Genomic DNA, 14487 nt, shown 5'->3' with positions numbered 1-14487 from the left:
GGGTAACGTGAATGACAGGGTCCTAGCAGGCTGATTCTGACATAGCCGTTACATGTGAAACGAGAGAGCCAAGTTGGCAGCTCCTGCCAGCTGAGCCGCGGCTCCAACCGCGCCACGCCGACCGCTTGAGTTGGGAGCTCATCTCTCGCTTTTGTGTCATGTAAAGTGTGACTTTACAGCGTCACGTGGTTAAGACGTAACTACCGACGCGCTACGCCGACCGCTTGACTTGGTAGCGCGGTGGTAGCCCTAGTGTCACGTGAGTAAGACGTACGTGGCTACCACCGCGCTACGCTGAAGGCTCGAAACCTATAGTAGTACTATTGTCCCAATAATAAAATTTAATTCAAAGAGCGCTACAGTACAGTGCACATAGGCAGCGACGCGCGCGTGTGATCGCTCTGTCTCGGCGCTTAAAGCGCTGCGGCGGACAAATAAGTCAAGCTATCAATAACTACCCCATTCCTAAGCCTTGACACTAAGCCACGCGAATAGCATTTAAGTCCGCTAGAGCGGCTAATTGTCTCTCGCTTAGTATGGCCGTATTATATATTCCAAAGATTTATCTTTACCTTGCCCCCCCCCCCCCCGCTCCTCCACCCCGTACTTTCAATGAAATTATTGCCTTTTGAGAACCCGCCAAAGAAAATTAAAAAGTACCGACTAAATGTGTATGCGGTTCGCTTTCAGGTTCACAGCTGTCACAGAATATGCAACTCTTGGTCATCGAACAGAGATTGCAAATCGATCTGCGATTGCAGATTAGTTCCTGTGAATCAGTACGAGTGCAAAGTGATTTTGTGCAAGTTCGACTTAATTAAAACAGTTTGCCGTATTTTGCTTTTCCACGCACCGCAATGGCTTTTCTTAAGAACACTTTATGAAGGCGTATCAAGGATATCGCGTAGGTAAATGACGACGTCGGTTGGCCCAGAATGAAGGCGTCAAAGCGTAACCTCGAAATTATAGGCATCAAAGCCTGTCTACAGAAATGCAGAGTTACGTCAAGCGAAACCAGTTCATCGTTTCCTTCGCCAAAATTTCATGTTGCTCAAACAACAAACTACTATAGAGAAATGCATTGTTTCACTACTCAAGCTACTCACAAACGACGAAAGTAAGCGTACGGAGTCCTGCGAAAACCTTTAAGCGGCTGGCCTGCAGCCCAGGATAAATACTGCACACTGGGTATCGCCCCTTTAAGAAAATCCGGCAATGTATAAGCACTGGTCTTCCAACACGTTGGCTTCTCTGGAACAGCATTTGGTATTTATGCAGCTCATGATCCGATCCTAGCGTCTGTGTGAGCAGAGCTGCGTAGGGCGGTGATTTCGGGATTGCGGTTACCCAGTCCAGAGAGGCAGAAGTGGGTGGCCGCTGTACTTCGCTTGCCTTAGACCAAACCCTCGACATTAAAGCACTCTGACGATCGAGTGCCGCATCGAACCTGCATATGACGGCCACATTTGTTCATTAAGTGAAGTGCTGCCCGATACGCTACTTTTTCCGGAGTAGGGAAGAGAAGCAAAACGCGACTATGCATCAGATACGTAGACCATTTCTATCAATATAACACAAAATTATCTTAGGATATTCTATGGTTACATCAAACTTATTTTCGAAAACCCAGCTCACTCGTGTCCTGTGGCATTTTTAACTACAGTACTCGATGTGAGCATAGGAACAATTTTAAAAGCAAATTTTTCTGAAATTCGGAAGCTTGGACCAAAATGTGCATAACAGTAATTAACTACATGACGCAGTCTCCCCAGATTTAAAATGAACGCCTCAAAGCTGGACTAGAGCTTGATCGAAGACACAAAGGCGTTTGAGATCGAGGCGCGTTTCTATAGACAAATAGCTTCATTTTAGCTAAGTTTACGAATATATTGACTCTAAAGTTGAAAAAAAAAATGCCAGCACAAAGCAGCGCCACACACTCAAACCACAGGTCGGACCAATTCGTTCGTCGCTTCCGGCACCCGGTAATAATTCTCGCTGTTTCGGCTTTTGTTTGAGAAACGGCGATTTGTATGAGCCCTTCGCGAGTCGCAGCCGCCCATATTTCTAGCGGAATATCTCACGCCATGCAATCTTGCTACCCGCATTCTCTTGAGCAGAATTTGCCCGTCGGAACCATTTTCGATGGGTAGAAATTTTATCCTTGCAATTTTTTTTTTTTCTTTTTTTTTTTTGCACAGCTTGCTGTGCTACTTTGAATTCAAAAAGGACGCTGAAGAGTTTCACCCAGTTTTATGTAAAACTTCTTTCTATAGCTTTTTCAAGCTAAAATGATAGTCTTCAAGCAATCAAGACGCTTTTATTGCTGAAACATTTGTATTTATGAAATGAATCTGTACTGATTAAAAATTGTGAAGTCAAACTATGATTCCGCGAGTACCGTTTGAATGTGATTGGCGAAATCATCAAGTCTCAGTGATTCGCATCCAAAAGCTGCTCTCTCCTACACACTGCTGTTCACTTGCAAAAACTTCTAGGGGTGGCAGCGCGAGCTTAATTTCTTGAGCACTTCTAGCAAAACAACTACACCTTCGACAAAAACAAAGTGTTTGTGATGAAAATGTGGCAATCTGTAGGTACTGGACAACTTACATTTCTCCTCATGGTACATTTAATATTGAGAATTTTTGTTATTCCGCAACATTCTGTCCACCACGTGCGCGTTTGCAAAATAAATAATGTCATCTTGAGAAGTATTTATTTATTTATTTATTTATTTATTTATTTATTTATTTATTTATTTATTTATTTATTTATTTATTTATTTATTTATTTATTTATTTATTTATTTATTTATTTATTTATTTATTTATTTATTTATTTATTTATTTATTTATTTATTATGGTTTCATAACCTCACAGGCCGAGCTTCAAGCGCGGCGCCACTTTCTTACTATTCTTCTGTTTTCATTGTTATAATGCTTTTTTTTTCCTGGATATACTTTGCATCTAAAAAAAAAAAGAAACAAAGTGACTAAATAGTGATTAGGGTGATAACGAGCCAGCAAGAATAATTTTAGAGCTGATTTTTAATCGTTTCGCATCTTCCTGCGGCCAAGTCGCTGACATGCGAATAATTTCCGGGCTGAATCCACTGGTAAACAGGATGCTTCTTGCCGAATGCTGGCCACGGCAGGCCTCCTGGATGTTTTGGCACTCTGAAAATGCAATTACACGCATTACATTTTCGCCGGAAAGGGCGTATAGTGATGTTATTGCAGAAAGGCCACTTCATCTCATGCCACGCTGGGCACCAGAAAGATTGATTAACTGAGTGTTTACTACTGTGACATCATATGGGCTCAACTTCGTTAATTTAAGGGCGTCTCACTTCTGAGTGCAAGGCAATCAAGCGCGAATATCAAAAATTAGAAAGCATACATTTGCTCTGCTGAAAGAAACATCTGCTGAAAGAAAACAAAATTTTGCAGATAATCTCTCTGGCTCCTTATCCACATTCGTCAAGCGTTTTGATTGAGGCCATCAACGCTAAGTCGCTCTCCGCGTCCAAAACCAAACTGCCCAAAATTGCTGCTACAGCACTGAATTAGAGTGCATTAGATTCAATCAAAAGGAATGGGGTGATATATTAAAAGCTCAGGCAGAGCACCCCGCGACACGGTCTCTGATTTGTAGGGCGCCGGCTTGGAGGCGTTCATTGGCATTTGTCGGGAAAAAAAAGTATTGTTTGTTTTAAGCTTGCCGCTAAGCATGCTGATGTCGATCATGTATGAATTCTGCTTCACGGCAGTCTCATCTTCGGAATGACGTCTTTGTTAACACGACTGCTCGGAAAATGTCAGTGCACACCTCAAGCGAATAAAGGGTACTGGCCCATTTTTAAAATTTAGTGAGATGTGCAAGCAAACCATCTATGCCTGCGAAAGTATCCAGGCGAAGAGATGCGCATGGTAGACCAATAAACTTTCACTGACACGTTGGCAACGCGCCACAAAACAACCAAGCGTACCAAGTATCGGAGCTCGTAGCGCCGACGGTCCTTATTTCCTGCAATATATTACATTCCGAAACAACAATTGCGCAAAGATTTCGACAACAATTGCACATGTTTACAGCGGTATACCCTTTAGTACTACGACTCAGCGGCACGTCGCCCAAGTCCTTCGAATCCGAGAGGTCTCAGAAAAAGCGCATGCGCCGGAAATGTGAAAGAAATACAATCTGCACGTATAGATGAGCTACATTTTTTTTTTCTTTCAACGCCGTTATGATATCTTCTATAGCGTTCGGATGACAAACCCTAGAAAGCGGGAGAGAATCACAGCCGTAGCGGTGGCGCTTCTATGCAATCAAAAATACGTCCGTCGTGTGAAGCCCATTATAATTATCTCACGGTCCCCATGCTGCGTTCGTCCACCAATAGCGAGGTACTTACTTCTGCTTTCTTCGTAATCAGTTTTTTTTTTTTCACCTTACGAATAAAGACGATTGCAACTAAAATGAAAGCAATTCATGCAAAAACATGCGTCCGCTTTACTACTTAAATAGGGGTTCCGTTATCTGTAGGTCTTTCTGCAAGAACCTGCGATTAGGAAAGGCATACTATCCACTCATCTATCCACGCTGGTGGAAATGCGACAGCTTTGCCGCTTAGGTCAAGATTCACTGCCCTGTCAATTTTCCCCAGATATACCGAGCCCACGCAGGATTCACGCGCCATCCGAAGACTGACATCAGCGAGTGGGGTACGTTGACCATAGCCGCCCAAGTGACGCGCGAGAACGAAGAGGGACGCAGGACACTGGCTATAACGGGCGATAACCAGTGGGTAACAGAAAAAGGCATGATTATCCCGCTGTCTAACAAGCACTTATTGTCAAGAACAAAAAAGAGCCCTCAATACTGTAAGAGACTTCCGGCGTACTGCTCAGATCACAGGGCGATCAACGAGATATAAAAATATAAACGTTTAGCACTATAGTTTTGTCTGTGAATCATATCTCAGCTATATCTCATAATCTGCCCTTCAAATTCTCGTCTTCAAGCTTTCTCTCAAGACACCTTCTATCATAGCCATTTTGGGACACAGCTGCCAATGTCATCCACCTCGCACTCTGAGTGAACAACATTGACTGCAATTTTACAGTTTACTTGATTTACTTAAAGCAACGCAAAAGCGCCTCAAAAAGAGTATCTTCTGTCAGAATCTGAGTTAACCGAGAGCGATTAATAGCCCTAGCGCTGGCTACTGCAACTGAAAGTACTTGTTGAGAAAGCCTCCTTCAGGCTCACCACCATCTAGAGGCACCTGTTTACTAAACATGGCGATTTTTGTTACAGGACAAAACTATGTACAAAACGTGTCTAGTTTTCTGCGGTGTAGCAAAGCCATCACGCAAGTTTCAAAACATTTAAGGAAACTTACCCAATTCTAGCGAATGACACAAGCATATCCATCGCTTTCCTGCTCATGACTCGATCCTTATCCGTGTATTTCTCGACGTCCAAAAATGGGCCCCCCATGTAGTATGGAATGTCACTTGTGTGAGGCACCCCGAAGAACTCTGGGAACTCGTACTTCTCGGACCGGTAGCCGAAGACAAAGCCGTACACCTTGCCGCCACCTGCAGAGTGCTTCTCGCTGAACGCCATTGTCTGGCACTTGAAAAAAAGGTCTCCCGTATAATCAATCAGCGCTTTTCTGAGAGCCAATTTACCCTGAGGAATCACCTTTTCAGTGTACGCTCTGCTTATATGAGCCAACCTCTCAAAGCTCCAGACGTACACGACTGTTTCGACGATTTTCCTGACATCTGCGTCATCAGTGTGAAATAGGTCCTTCTCCAGCAGTCTCTGGTCCGGCTGGAAAATAGCCGCGAACGCTCCTTCGTCAGCAGTCACGCTGATGAGCACGTCCAGAGGTTCGTAGTCTTTCTTGGGGACAGCCCGAGATGGACGCACCGGAAGAAACTCAGACTCGTATGTGGGATAGAACGTACAAATCTTGTTGTTGGCTGCTTCCTCGGCCACCTTGTGGAGCTCCTCTGCGTCCTTGGTGCGGAGGCACTGCATCACGGAGCTGTTGCTTAGGTCATCCTGTGGCCCGGCACACTCGAGCATCTGCGCCACCTTCTTTCCCCTCTCCGCGCTTTCGGACGGGCTCTCCACGGGCAAATCAAAAGCAAGCGTGCCACTCATCATGAAGCCTCTCTTGAACAGCCCTTTGCTGTGCGGGGATAGCATGTGGGCGTGAAGACTCATGCTTCCAGCGCTTTCTCCGAATATCGTGACCATGCGTGGGTCTCCTCCGAATGCCTTGATGTTGCGCTGGATCCACTTCAGCGCCATGGTCTGATCCCACAGTCCCACATTTCCTGGAGCCTCGTCGTTTCCGGCATCCAGGAATCCGAATATTCCCAGCCTGTAGTTGAGGGACACGACGACGACATCGTTCAGGGCAGCAAGCGCCGCCCCATTGTACCAGCGCTCGTGGGAAGAGCCGAACTTGAAGGCGCCACCGTGTATCCACACAATTACCGGTTTAAGGGCACCCTCTTTACGCGGAGTCCACACGTTTAGGTATAGGCAGTCTTCCGAGAGGTCTGTCTGTATCAAGAATATAATGGGGTATAGGTTTTGGAGGCACGAATGCTTGGCCTTGGTGGCGTCATACGTTCCTTTCCACGACTGGAGAGGAAGGGGCTTTCGGAAGCGGAGGTCTCCAACGGGCGGTTGAGCATAAGGGATACCAAGGTACTCCTCCACTGTCCTTCCATCGACACTCAGAACGTTCCCAGTCAGGGGCCCTTGAGATGTCGATACTTCGGCACTGCGCTCAGCTGCCGATACTAGGCAGCAAAGCAAGCTTAGGATGAACAGTGCAGGAAGCATTGTGGCGATAAGGCCCCTCAAAGCACGCCCTGCGCAAAAAAAAAAACACACGTTTTAAATAATTACGCATCGTACCCTACGTACACAATGGTTCAATCAAAGTTAGATTTTAAAATATCAAAATGCAGTGCACTATCCCGTCTAACTCCAACATAACAGAGTGCGCGAAGAAAATGTCACAATGGCTGTGAGGACATTTTCCTACGAAAAACGTTTAATGACATCGCATGCAGGAGTTTAAGTTGTGTCATATATATATATAAATGGCAGGGAACAAAAGACATGGACTAACATTGGGCGGAATAGTAGCATTTCTATTTAATGAGCCCCAAAGGGCGGGCTCGTATTTGTTTTTGTTTTTTTTATATCAACCTCAACAGACGGTATTCCAATTCATCAACATACGCAGAACGATCACCTTCGCCATAACCAGCGGAGTTCAACGCGATAGCGGCCGGACGATGAACGCGGCTCACTATATACAGCTCTCATCATGATGTGATGACAGCCTTTTTAACTCCCCTTGAGCACAAATTCAGCCAAATCCGTCGATGACTTAGCTATTGCGCTCTCTTTATGCAAATTCCCAAATCGCATTTGATTTGCAGAAAACAGGCAACTAGTTTTACATAAAATTAGGTGTCATTTAAAAAAAAAAACCGTTCGTCTCTGCTTGGAGCTACATCGGAGAAGTCGATCCTTTTATTTAACTTTCAGTTTTGCCATGCTGCCGTCATTAGCATCTATGTTGCCCCTACTTGTTCAATGCTTTAATGGGCAGTAGAAGAGGCATTCCATCTTTCCGATACAACTGAATCTAGTATCGAATGCCTATGGGCACGAAACACCTACCAAGAGCGCACTTGCCAGCAGCGGCTGTGGAGACTGCCGACGGCTTTGTTATACTGAGATAACTTCCGCGGCGCTGATAGCGAGAGAATGCATCTCAGTCTTACCTATAATAGGAGCCTGCTGCTTCCCCGAGCTGTGTCGCGTCGTAGTGTCAGGAGCGCTGGTCTCAAGGGCCCGACTAGTGAACGCTGGCCCAAAGCCAAGCGTTTTTATCCGTCGTGACGCGTACCCGCATCAAGGCCGCCACAAATGCTGCAACAGGTTCTGCTCAAGGAATCGCGTCACGTTCAACACTCACTGTTCGCGTCTTCTTTCCTCGGATTCGCAGTGCTTGCAGGTAGGCACGGTAGCCAGCGCTCGTTTGCAAATCCGCTCTTGAATGATGCTCGATTGAAATATAGCAGCCGAAAGCGTAGCGGCCGTATTTGGTTGCGTAAACCCCTTGACTGTATCATGAGTTAGTTATCTATAGTTTCCCCACACGCAGCCGGCTCGAAAGGGGTATGCGAATTAGCACCGCCACGCTTGAATATAGCGTCCGTGCACCGGACGCTATATTCGGTGGTGGTGGGTTCGGTCCCCACCATCGGCACGTTGTTTTTTCTTCTACTATGTGTTTAATTATCTTTCCCCTAAGCAGATTACATTACTCATTTCTGTAATTATCCAAGTAAAAATTAAAAAAAGACATAAAACATAATCCCCAATGCTTTCCTTGGCCTCGCCGACTGTTGGCTTCTTTCCTTCATGTATTATAACGACCACCCTCATTTCCCCTTCATTTACCTGCTTATATATTATTTTGTTATGACCGTGCATGGTCCGCACTTGCGCGCTCTATTGTACGCCTGTGGGCATGGATATGTGCTGTGGATATGTGCTGTTGGTGAAAGGGCGCTAAGTGAGCCTGTTTCCATGAATCCTTTTGTGTGAGCCTGTTTTGCTTTGTCGAGACCTTGCAAATGCCAAATTGGCCCTGTCAAGGGAACGTCAAGAAAAATACAAAGAAATGTCGCCCTGTGGGAAATAGCCGGATGTGCTTTTGTTCAATTGTTCAGCCTTCCCGTTGAGAAGCGCTATTGTCCAGTGAGGAATGCCTATTGTCCAAAGGAGACGACAGAGTGACACGTCCGCTGACGTACAGGAGAAGAAAGGAGCAAGGTGATTACGGCCATTAGAGGATTTCCCGGGAACGCAGGAAAGAGTTGCAATTGTCGGAAAGGGACAATGCTGGGAGCAGTATGTGGCACGCACGTGCACTTGGGTTTCTGAGAAGGAAATCCACTTGCCGGAACCACCATATCGGATCTTTGCAGAAGAATAGAAATGTACCTCCTCGCCGTTCCCAAGCTCTACCCGCCAACAAGTGACCATGCCCAACGAAACAATACCGGACCAGTCGCATCAGACCATCAGTGCAGTGATGTGTTCGATTGGATGCCGATATCTGAGGGGCGTGCCCTGAAACTGGTTGGTCAGCATCTTCAGAGAGGGGCTGGACATAGGGGGTTTTAAGGACGTTGCAGAGCACGAAATGACGCTCTGAGCCCTGGGTAAACGTCTCATCCAGACGCTTCTCGCTATGAACTCTTAACGCTTGCCATTTTGCTGATATACCCTTCTTTTTTTCATGTAAATAAGTTTTCTCAAAGTGCCATTAAACCTGCTTGTATATATTTTACCAACTTCGAAGATTCAATCCTTCATTAACCCGGAGTCTCTGCACGCTACCAAGTGAAGGCCGGGTCGACTTAGTCCCAGCGTCACGACAAAATATATATATATATAGCGTCACGACAAAAAAAAAAAATATATATATATATATCCCCCCCCCCCCTCCCCGAGCGTACAAAGCACGTAACATCTTGGTGGAGGTGCTGGGTCCGTCGACTGGTTCGATAATCAAGAGGTAGAGGATTCATTACGTACATGGGCTATCTTTACAAGCGAGATCAAGACAATGTTTTAGGTTGAACCTGCAAAGAAGAAGCGCGCTGAACAAACTTTGGTTCACCGGGCGCAAGTACCAGGAGAAACTTGTACTGCATACATCGAAGCCATCTTAAAGCTATGCAAGCTGGTCAATCCCACTATGCTTGTAAAAGACAAAGTCGGCTACCTCCTGAAAGGAATAGCGGAAGACGTTTATAATGTTCTTATTAGCAAAGAGAGCTTGAGTACCACCGCTGATTTTATAAAGCATTGTAGAACATTTTAGGCTCTCAAGCTGCGACGAATTACACCTAAATTCGGAAGACTAGCCAATGTCACGTCTGTAGCAAGTGTCGAAGCCAGTCCTTCAGTTTCAATGGCTGATATATATATATATATATATATATATATATATATATATACATATATATATTCCTTGTTTTAGGTACCATTTACTTAAAGGGGTCAGGCCACGGTCATCCAACATATTACAGATTTGTAGTCTGACAGGTAATAGTGGACCTGATTATTCTATTTCCGAAATTTGAGTACCCTAATCGCATTCCTTATTTCAAAATAAGTGGCCGAAGTTGACATCGCGGAGCTCCTCCCACCGATAGCGATCGCCATTTTAAATTCCTTGGTGACGTCACGGAACGAGATCAGCCATCGCATCGTTTGCTGCTGTGCCGGCTTCGATAAGCTACCGATACTCTGTACTATGTTCGCTCTTGCTAACATGATCCCAAAAAGTGCGTTCTGCATGTTTCAGAAAACAGAACACAGATTGTACTGAAGCGCGATTTAGTTCTTGCCCAGGCATCCACCTTCGGCGCGACCGCCGCCATCGTCTGATGACAGCACTGCCCCGACCGCCGTAAACACCGCCGCGCCGACCGCGCCGGCTGTGCCTTCCGCGCAAGCCGTCCGCCCCAGCGATACGGCGGATTCCTTGCGCCAGCGGCAGAGAAGCGTGCTAGATTTATATTCTTGTAATAATAGCAGGCCCTCGAAAAATAAATGTCAAAGATTAATGCTTCTTGTGAAATGCCGACCCATACGGTGGGAATTTTTGCTCACAAGTGTGGTGCCCGTGTTCTTGTACGCTAGCTCTGCTGCTAAGGCGACGTCGAAAGTAATCATTTCCTTTACTACGAAAGAGTGGGATTCACAGCAACAAAGTTTCATCATCGAGGGGTCCATTCACTAAAATGCCTCGCTGATCTATCACCAAGTGCAGTCCGCTGTGGCTTCGAAGCGAAGTAATTTAGGCATAGCGACGAATGGGGAGAAGCAGAAAATCTGAGCGCCGCCGTCCTTCGCTCTCGCGCTCGCGGGTGCCGTTGCTGTAAGGTTGCGGCATCCAGTGTTGTAAGCATTATGAGCTTATCGTCTACTTTCATGGTGCGGCTAAGGCCAGACTTGAGCCCGACAACGATCAGCGTAAACGATGCTGCTAAGACGGCACGGCCAAGGTATTGGGTGCCTCGATGTAGTGCGCCGCGCCATATATATATATATATATATATATATATATATTGGGTGCCTCGATGTAGTGCGCCGCGCCATATATATATATATATATATATATATGGCGCGGCGCACTACATCGAGGCACCCAATACCTTGGCCGTGCCGTCTTAGCATAGTGTATTATATATATATATATATATATATATATATATATATATATATATATATATATATATATATATATATATATATATATATATATATATATATATATATAATACACTACGATGCTGCGCTGTCGGCCGGTACCCGAAGATTGTACAAAAGCGCCGTCGAATGACATATGTGTTGCTTTTGAGACATGGGTTAGTGTTCGGTGCTGTTCGAGCGGGTTAGCTCGTGCGGCTTTTGTACTCGGGTGCCGACGTGCACCTGAATCCTGCCCACAGATGCCACTTTTCCCGAGGTTAAAAGCGCTAACAGAGATCGACGAAAAGCTCAGTTTGCGGTAACTTCGGTAAGCGGTATGACTGCTGTTTGGCCGACATCGCCACGGCTTCGCGCAGCCGTAGTTGACGCTGCTCGTGGCTCCTGCACAGAATATGCAGCAGACGACACAGCTTCGGCCTATGGTGGTGATGGTGGCTGTACCCTTTGCAACGGGTCGCCAGCGCCTCGCGACGCGGCGGAGCCAGAAGATTCTATAGCGAAGAAACAAAAAAGCACAAATAAGCACGCCCTAAACATTCACAGCAACCGGCTAACTCGTCGATCACGGTCGTTAAAGCCTTCCGCACGTCCTTGCGCCGTATCGCACCGTGGCGCCACTCTACCGCAGAGTGGAATTGGCCGACTCCGCTGATACATCACAATCGTCGCCGAAACCCAGGGCAGCAGAGAGTGCCGATGCCTCTAAGGGAGGACACAGAGCTGGGCACTCCAGTACCACGTGATTGATTATTTCTCCCACTGCTCCACAAAAAGCGCTGTCAGTGCTCATACTCATGCCACTCACAAACCTGGCGCGCCACACGTGTGTGCGTAACACTCCGCAGCGGGCCTATATAGGCCAGCAGGCCGCACCCACAGGAGTTGTCATACCATCGCTCCCTGCCGATTGTAGTTTTAGCAGCACAGTAGAGGGTCAAGGTGGACTTCGCCGTCGCTCCACTGAGCCACTCCATCGTTTCGACTTTCCGCACTTGCTCCTTGTTCTTGGCGTTCGCCGTATGACCGGGCTTCGCTGCAGCTGTTGCCATAGATGCGGGCGCAACCTCGAACCGGCGGCGAAGCTGCGCAGTCCACATCGTCCGCCTCACGACGACGTCCTTGTAAATGAGGTGCACCATCATACCCAGTGGCAAGTTCTGGGTGGGTTAACGGAGAAGCCTGGCCTCGTAGAGCAGCTTAGCGGCATCATCTCGCGCCGCAAACGAAGACCATCTTAGGTCCCACTGAACACCCTCCTGTACCTAGGACATCCGCCTCGCGTCCCTCTGCTGCCTATCCAAGAAAACTCTAGTGCCTACCGAGAACATCGCATTTGCGTATGTTAGCCCCAAAACCGCCACCATCTTCCACAACGCGCGCACCACCTCGTATTTGCTATACGCCCACAAGGACTGGCGGCCCAAGACCCCCTATCCCTTGCTGCTTTCCCTCTAATGGCTCTCTCCTGTGCCGCCAGGTAGTCTTCTCCCTAGCTGAGGCATACGCCCAAATATTTGGTGACTTCAGTCATGCACACAGAGCCCATTGCAGCGTCCAAGTCTGCTATGTTGTCACCAGCTGCGCATGTTGCCAGATCAGCAAGCTGTTCACAAAGAAACTTAAATATTAGTTTTAAAAATACCTGCAGCGCCGAGACAGCTGAGACTTCGTGGTTTAGTTGCTTGGCATATCAGGAATAAGATGCAATAAACAGTTTTTGTTCCTAAGTTGGTGTCATGGTCCTTTTAATCTGTGCTGATTTGTCTTTTTAAAGGGACTTAATGACCTTGAGAAGATTCACTGGCGAGAGGAAGGGGACGGCAGGCGCCGTGCTGATCCCTCCCGAGGGGAGCTCTTCCAAGAATTGTCGCCGCAACACTCGTCCCGTTCTTCCCGTATCGGTCTTGGGCCCCCATTAGGCCACCTCCTGGTGACATAACAAACCCTTGTGTTTTGGCACGAGGCCGCGTGCTAGAAGCGAACGGGGATTTCAGACAGCCATCGTCGCGGGGCCGCAGCAGGTGCGTAGGATTTTCCCTACGTATTCCCCAGCCGTGGCCGGGGAACCACCAGTGGTCATGAACACGCGCACCTTATATGCTTGGGCGAGACCAGGCCCGAGAGGAGTCCGGCGCCCGCCTGTGCTGCGCCTACGGTTCTGAGTCGGGAGGGCCTGGTTCGGCATGGTTCTCCGTCACCACTTCCAGTGCCGGTAGTTAGTACAGTGTTTTGGATACAGTTGTCTGTACGTGCTCATAATCAGCGCCTTCCTTAATTTGGAGCCAGAGAACAGGCGCGCGGTGAATGCATACTCTACCCTCGGCTAGCTCCTGGCCCGAATGCCAAAAGTAATCCCGCAAGTTCTTAAAATGACAGTGAGGAGGAAACAGTGGTTTCTGCAGGCATCCCCGCCAGACAGCGACGGCTCGCCAGATACCAAGTCCACTTCGCCTTCAAAGTATGTATGCACCAGTGCACGTTATCAGCGCAACTAGCACAGCCCGATGGCGACTTTGACCTTTAATATGAACCTGAGACATGCGCGTTACCAAACGCCAAAGGTACGTGGGACAAAAAATTCATTAACAGCATAATTTATAGTTTCCGTTTGACCGCATTTTGGGCATGAAGTAGGGCCGAATTCTCGAAGCCGAATGAAACAACCCACATCAGCGGCGCTGGAAAGCGAAACTCGGCTCCTTCGCCTTTTTTCACGCGTTTTCCTGTCGTGGTAGTCATCCAGTGTTTGAAACGCTACATGTTCACAAATTTACTTGAAAAATTTTCTTTGGAATCGCCTTCAGGAATGGGGTTCTCAAAAAAGCGTAATGATTTCACCGCATATGTGTAAGACGCTGGTGGCTTCTCAGCCGCAGGGGCCTGGAGAACAGAAAGGTCGCTGGACTGTACACTACAAGCGGCCCCAATCGGGTATACCACGTAGAGTGAAGTCTATCGCAAAGGTGCGCCCATCAAGATCATAAATGCAGTGGGCACCACGTCAGAAATGGCACTTGAGAAAAACAACTCCAACACCAGACATGAAGGAATCAGATATCAGAATATCTACGTCAGGTGCTCGGGCAGAGTTTACCATCACCCTTTGTTCGTCCATGTTTTTTTAAGTCCGGAGAGTTCAGAGTGAGG

The 14487-nt window shown here is 47.1% G+C and overlaps 1 protein-coding gene across 1 annotated transcript; it reads right to left on the bottom strand.

The window, feature by feature from the left end:
* Positions 1-3031: 3031 nt before the first annotated feature.
* LOC146185167 (cholinesterase-like) lies at positions 3032-7938 on the bottom strand. The gene is made up of 3 exons (XM_084605485.1): positions 7830-7938; positions 5408-6902; positions 3032-3179 (listed from the first exon to the last, which is right to left on the bottom strand). The coding sequence occupies exons 2-3, from the start codon at positions 6871-6873 to the stop codon at positions 3038-3040; spliced, it is 1608 nt and encodes a 535-aa protein (XP_084461611.1). The 5' UTR covers positions 6874-6902; positions 7830-7938; the 3' UTR covers positions 3032-3037.
* Positions 7939-14487: the final 6549 nt, after the last annotated feature.

Source organism: Amblyomma maculatum, chromosome 6, assembly GCF_055883805.1.
Source record: "Amblyomma maculatum isolate TAMU_Amacu chromosome 6, ASM5588380v1, whole genome shotgun sequence".
NCBI classification, from domain to species: domain Eukaryota; kingdom Metazoa; phylum Arthropoda; class Arachnida; order Ixodida; family Ixodidae; genus Amblyomma; species Amblyomma maculatum.
The sequence above is the reverse complement of the archived record's forward strand: the minus strand, read 5'-3'. Positions and strand labels throughout refer to the sequence as shown.